The 7,096-nt window shown below is 42.7% G+C and overlaps 1 protein-coding gene across 1 annotated transcript in view; it reads right to left on the bottom strand.

Moving 5' to 3' along the window:
* Positions 1-1,717: 1,717 nt before the first annotated feature.
* irf4a (interferon regulatory factor 4a) overlaps positions 1,718-7,096 on the bottom strand; it is an 11,265-nt gene continuing 5,886 nt past the window's right edge. Inside the window, exons 7-9 of the mRNA XM_035519891.1 lie at positions 6,841-7,096; positions 4,377-4,489; positions 1,718-3,087 (exon numbers count right to left, since the gene is read on the bottom strand). The exon at positions 6,841-7,096 is cut by the window's right edge and continues 140 nt beyond it. Of these exons, the coding sequence (XP_035375784.1) occupies positions 2,947-3,087; positions 4,377-4,489; positions 6,841-7,096 (510 nt within the window). The 3' untranslated portion in view covers positions 1,718-2,946. The remainder of the gene's footprint in view (positions 3,088-4,376; positions 4,490-6,840) is intronic.

The following is a 7,096-nucleotide window of genomic DNA, read 5'->3' as shown; positions in this document are numbered from 1 at the left end:
GGAGAATGTGACTGTACGAGTGTGATGCAGAAAATAAAGGTGAGAGATATGCTTAGATTAAACTGATCAGTTGAAAAGCAGTGACAATGGAAAAAGCCAAAATATTAGGTTCTTCTTCTCTTGCCTTGATTGGTACTGGAGATTTAAAGGCTTCTAAGGTCTGCTGCACAAACCTTTCCATGACTTTGATGTATTTAGTGACTGATTGGTCCGCAATCCCAAAGCTACTTGGAGCCCAGCGTTAGCAGTAAGGTTAGACGTGCACCCAGGCATACACTGGCACAGGTCACCCACAAGTCATCCACAGATCATTTTTTTGTGTGGATTCAAGATTGGCATGTGTTAAAAGGAGCATCCTCAGCGAAGACTCACATGGTGGTCAGGTTCTTTCCATATTGTGGTGGTTTGGTTCTGTTATGACAAACATGCCCTGTGGCCTTAAGTGACTTTTGCTGCTTTAGTATCGTGCGGTCGTGATTACTACTTTCACAAATTAAATGAATAAACACGCCATGCGGCTTTGCCTTCAAGATACACACAAATGTGCGACCTTCCAGCAAATCCTTAGAAATTGCAACTGAGATAGATTTATCTTAGACCAAATACAACGATTTATATTTCCTGATGGAGTACAGTTCATTTGATATAATAAAACAGGAATCCTGCTACTCAACTCAGACTCAACCCTGTACACACTTCTGTCTTCCCAAACCTCAGGAACCCAACGCAGCCTCCTTTAACATGCCAAACATGAAACACAGATAAAGAAGCAACAATTTGTGTGCATGTGTGTGCGAACGTGGGCGGGTCATGGGTTGGTGCATGTACGTGGGCAGTAGCAAGCCTACACAGGGCACATTTGGCATGAAAAACATCCATTTTAAGAAGACACTTCAAAGATCTGGTATGTGGTAGGAGGAATCCCCCAAGCCCTGCGCCTATTCGGACGACTCTCTGACACACACGCTTACCAGAAGTGGGACAGTAGAGGTTTTACACAATTCAGATGGTAGAGAGAAAGAATGAAAGATAAAACTACAAAGAATTGTCTTCAATCCATATGTGTTTTGGTTTAAAAATAAAAAATGTATTTGTTGGATCTGTTTGCCTCTTTGCATATTTAGAACACATACAGTATATGCATATGCTCTAAAGGTTTAGCACATCAGTTTGAATTAATAATCTGTGAAAATGTCATGACACAGAAGCCCCCCCGTTTCAGGTGCTTTCCCTGACTCTTTCCTTTCATCATGATATGGACAGAATCCGCTGTGTCATTCAGAAGAACTTGCAAAGTCTGTTCGGCAAACGCTTCCATGCGCCTGAAAGCACGCTGTGTTTGTGTGTGTGTGTCATAGCACTGGTGCTGAGATGAGTGGGTGGTGTCCTGTAGTTGCTCCCCTGAGCCCTCCACCCTGCACACGCACGCTGACACCATCCGTCTCCCATAGTCTTATGTCGCTTTGTTTTTCTTGTGGGCCAGTCTTCCTGTGCACCTGTGAATCGAACTTCCTGTCTTTCTCTCATGTTCTTGCTCCGTTTTATTGCCCCCCCAAACCACAACCCTCTCGACTGCTATCATTCAAGCATATCTACGAGTTAAACATAAGGACAAGGACACACACACACACACACACACACGAATAGGGGCAGGTGTAAATGTTGAATTCATGTGTACACAATCCAATTGTCTCTATGCAAAGAAATATGAGGATAATGCGGGAGAAACATTTATTTTCCGTTATTGTGAGATTGTTCCAGTAAATATGATAATGACAAGATAGAGAAGAAAAACAAGACGCCTTTACAAAAATCTAACACTCTGTCCTGCTGCACGGAGACACAGAGAAGGGGGGTCCTTTCCTCTCCCCCTCTCTTCATTGTAACCTTTCTACACCATTACCACAATATTGTGGGCAGTTACCTGCATGTGACAATTTCCCATCAGCACTCAGTATACCACATACACGCACACACGCATGCACACACAGACAGCAGGCAGAGAAGATAGCTGTCTTTGATTGCAAGATACAGACTCGTCTGTAGCCAACAGTAACTCTCTGAACTCACACCTTCTTAGTATTAAGTATTATACAACTTATTGAGCAACTCCATTCAAAGAAAAATAACTTTGATTACATTCAAGATTAGACACCTTCAGAACACAAAGACCGACACACAGACTAACATACAATATAAAAATATAAATATACTATTGATCCCATTAAAGAATATACATTGTGAAAAATGTTGAGCTTGATTTCTGTGGCAGACAGTAGCAGATAAAGTTGGTCTTTGGAAAATAAAAGCAAAATTCAACTAATAACTGAAAACTATAGAATGTTAAACACAAACTGTAAAACTAATATGAAACCCCTAAAGTATAAAACCATTGCCAAATTCTGATACAAAAATATAATTTTATATATGCAAGAACAGGTTTTTGTTTTCATAGACATTTAATAAGACACAAGTTTGTTAGGACATAGTCTACACATTCGAAAATATCTTTTCCCGACTGTATGCACACTCGAAGACTCACAGTCTGGTGGTCCTTCATCAATATTTAGGACTTTGTAAACAAGGTTCCTAAAATGTTGACATTTGAAAAAAATGTTCAAATGGGAAAATGTGATATTCTACCTGTGTGGTATCCTTGGCACCTGTTTTGCACTAGTTTACGTTGAGAAGCACCTCTTGCTCAGAACCTTTCGGCCGGTACTCGGTGGGAAGTGCGCGATCCGCACCTGGGCTCATCCCAGTCCAGTGTTCTCCGGGCCCCTGAGGCAGCAGGGCCTTGGCTGTCTGGAGACTGAGGGAGTTTGGAGAACATGATGATGATGACGAAGACTCTGCTGGTGATGATGGTGGTGGCAGGAGTGATGGAGTAGGCAGATGGCCAAGGAGCGTGATCACAGAGTCTGTCTGTGGGGTGTGGGTAGGCGCTCACTCCTGCATGTGTTGCAGGCTCCTCTGGTACTCCTCCACGGGGAGCATCCCCTGGGCAGGAAGTTCATAGCCACGCAGGTAGTGGCTGTTGGTTTGGCCCGCGAAGTAGAGGAGCTGTCTGGCGAACATGGGCTCCACCTGAGGGGGGAGAGAAATGCTGGCTATTAGAGAGGAAGAACCTCTCCAAACCAGAGGGTTCCACACGGACTCCTCAGAAGATCCAGATTACGATGTCCCATTTATGATGTGTAGGCTCTCATTTTTTAGGTTTTTTAACCTAAAAAACCTCCATCCCTGACACAAACCGTGGGTGTACACAGCTGAAGTAAGCAGCTCACAAAGCCATATGCAGAAATCCACTCGTTGGAGTGGCTTGCCAACTGAAACCACCAAATGGGCGCACTCTGGCCCTGTTCGGAGACCCAAAACCCAGTCACTCAACTGCGAGTAAAAAGGAGTTGATCCCTTTAGCATGTTCAGCAGTGTTCTCCAAATCGATTGTACCGAGATTGGCTGTGGTATTTTGTAAAGGTTAATAGCACTGTTCAGTCAGTAATTTTATTATTGCTTATGCTCGGACAACAGAATGTTGTGCTGCATTTACAGCTCAAAGTTGGGCAAAGTCCTCAAGCGTACAGAAGCTGTAGACATTGTGCACCAGTGAGCACAGCTTTATGTCAAGTTCAGAAAGTTTCAGCTACCACTCCTAGATTTCAATATTTACTAACAAATACACATGGCTAATTTAAATATGGTGTATCAGATGTAGGCTGGAACTTAGATTTCATTTGTGTTTATATATATATATATATATATATATATAGTTATATATATATATAGTTATATATATACAGTTATATATATATATAAACTGAGATAGATTCATAGAACAGCAGCATACAGAGACTGTTAGCACTCCTCCATGGAAGCTTTGTGATCTGATGGCATTACATGGTTTCCCATCAGCTGGGTTAAAGGCAACACACCACAGTAGACTTGTATATACCACGACTTACACAGAAGTACAATCAAACTATTTCTTGACAGAATTTTCACAGTTTTCATTGACTGTATTCTGTATTGTGTTAAGAATCCATGTAAGCATCAGTACCGGTGATATATAAAGTGGCTGACTACTTGCTAACTGGTTTCAGGCATATGCAACCCAGGGAGGTAGCTATCTAACAAACACAGTATGCATACAAAGAACAAATTGCCAGCAAATCTAAAACTCCATGACAATTAACGTTTCCCTGGCAGTTGGAATGCAGCTTGTCTTTAGCCAGACTGTTCTGAGCCTCACTGCACTGTAGAAGGACACAGTGAATGACAGGATGAAATGACAGCGTTAAGATCCACCCCTGCGGACAAAGATCAATCATCCCCAATCAGTGTCGGCGTCGGTGACTGAAGAGAATGGCACGTACCTGTGCTGTGATCATCTTGCTCTGTCGCTGGGGGTCTGGGTACTCATCCCCAAAGCAGAGCACCACCTGGTATCTAGGCAGGGGTCGGCCATGATGGACATAACCTTGCAACTCTGAGCCAAAAAAAAAAAAAAAAAGAGCGAGAAAACATTGCTTAGTCCATCAGAGTTTGATAATGAGGGATTACTATATGACCTTGAATACATGCATTTAGGATCCAGTGGGAAAACAATCAAAGGATAAGGCCTCCTGTGTTTGTGATGTACTTTCCAGTCACCGACAATTGTTGCTGCAAAGTATCTTAATATTACTGAACCTTACAATGTGTACAAACAAAACATTGCGATTTACAATCCCTTTCAGTTCGATACATTCTTTAATATAATTTTGTGATTATAACTCCACCAATTGTTTTTTTTGTTTGTTTGTTTTTTTTATTCACAGGGAGCAGAGTGAGAACATTGAACAGGCTGGAGTTTACTGTCCTTAAAGACAATGGCTTGCTGAGGGACTGGGTTGGTTTGAGTGGGGTGTGGTAGCACCGACGGTGATGGTACCAAAGGCCTCACAGTACGACTGTGCAGCCAGATGAGCCATATGGTGAATGTTCGACCCTTTCTTGCTCCAAGGCAACTGATGACTAGTTCAGAGAGAGCTGACATTTACAGACTCCAGCAGGTGCAGACAGACATCTCAAACAAAGCAGTGAGGCACCGTTTAACACAGGCCAGCAAGTGTATTTTCTGGAAAGTCCTTAAGTACGAAGGGTTGTATTTCTAAAATGACTAAAAATGTTACACTGGTGATTGAACTAATAGCAGTCATGAGGTGAACCACAAACGGGTTGATGGGGGGGTTCCACACACGCATGCCTCCTATAGGCTGGAAACAGTTAATTGAGGGTCGTTTCCACCAACATAACCATAGACCTGTAACACACATCCATACTCAGCAATCTGGGCCTATGACCAGACAAATTCACAAAGCAGCTTTCACTGCAGATCATAATTAGCACATTAACCCTTTGGGACTTCACAGTTCTTCATCATGATGGAGCAGTCAGTTGTAAAATTAGAGACTTCTACGGGTTTTAAAGCAGTGTCTCTGTCTCAAAGCTACTTTACACACAGTGTTTCCCCATTAGCTCTGTCATCATTACCATTGCTGCCTTCAATATTCTTTTCTTTGATTCCCCCATTCCAGTCTCTTGGTTCATGCCTCCTACTTATCATCAGTATCCCAGCATTACAGGCACGTTGTTTTTCCCTCCTCATTCACTATGACTTGAGATTTGAAGCAGGGATGATACGCAGGGCCCTTTCTCTGGAGGTGGAAAGCACAGAACACACTTGCTTCCAGGATCCTGACTCATGTCCTGCTGTTGCTGGCTAAAATCCGTACTACGTTTAAAAAAATAATAAAATCAATAAATAGATAAAAACATTCCTTAAATCCACGTTACTTTTCACCCTCCGAAGTCTCCGGGCAATTCACTTTAATAGGTACTTATAGTATGATGCCCATATGTTTCATATCAAAATGTTCGGAACAGTCTCAGCTTTCCTAATAGCTACCATTTGACCTAGAGTGCTGGATAAGGAAATATGGCCATAAAGCTGAAAATATGAGGTCCTATTTTAGAAATGTATCTCATGTGAAAACATACCTTTACTCATATGAACCAACTGTTGGTTTTTGAAATAGGTTTACTAAACTGGTTCACGAAAGTAGTGACATATGAATAAAGCAATATAGGAATGTGTAATGAATGTCTAAAGTGAGATTTTGTGCAGTTTACTGAGTAAAAGTGTCCGTCACTTTCACTAAATCTTAGAGGGATTGAGATAAAACGTGACTTCATATTGGATATCAAGGCTCATAGAATATCAAAATATCAAGCTTCATCTGTGCAAGTGAAAAATGAGCGTTACAACTATAACTAAGATATAGCAAAAACAAGAGAAAGAGCTGAACGGTATTCAGTACGGCCAAAACATATCCATTCATGTTATGTTACTATGTTTACTTTCACACAATAAAACCTTCACAAAAGTAAACATTTACTAACGGACAAAAATCCACATTAATAAAAAAAAACAAATTCTGAGAACTGTACTGCAGCATCTTTTGTTTAGAAGCTGTTACAGATTTGCCAGCCCGCGTTTGTATGGCGGAGCCATGCTGCAGGTACCGATACAACATAACATCACACCTATGATTTTTCATGCTCTATCTACCACCAAAGAACTGCACTGAGATTCTGCCGAAGCAAAAACCACCCATGCTGGTGACAGCTGTAACCAGAACTTTCGTAATGATGCGAACCTGAGTAGTCAGTAGTGGTTCAACAGTGTCAGTACTCCACCTGATTATATTTAACAGTGCAACGTCCGGGAACGCTGAACGCAACCGGAGAAATGTTCCCAGTGTCCTGCAGAGGAGCGGCAGGCCATGGGTTCCTCACCTGCCAGGAACTGCTGTGTGTCCAGGAGCTTACACGTCTGCTCCTTCTCCAGCTTGTTGGGCTTGTCAGAGTAGGGTGCCAGCGGACCCTCCCAGTACACCCTGCCCTGGCACAGACGCTTGGCGTACAGGCCGTCAGGCATGAGCCACAGCAGCACCCCGCGCTCCAGTACGTTGGGCAGCTTGTCGGCGCCGCGCCGCTGAGATTGTGGGTAAGGGAAGGGCAGGAGGACGGACTCGGGCCCGCTGTACAGCCT

This window comes from Electrophorus electricus, chromosome 19 (genome assembly GCF_013358815.1).
Source record: "Electrophorus electricus isolate fEleEle1 chromosome 19, fEleEle1.pri, whole genome shotgun sequence".
Lineage (NCBI taxonomy): Eukaryota > Metazoa > Chordata > Actinopteri > Gymnotiformes > Gymnotidae > Electrophorus > Electrophorus electricus.
Note: the sequence above shows the minus strand (reverse complement) of the source record. Positions and strands in the feature narration are given on the sequence as shown.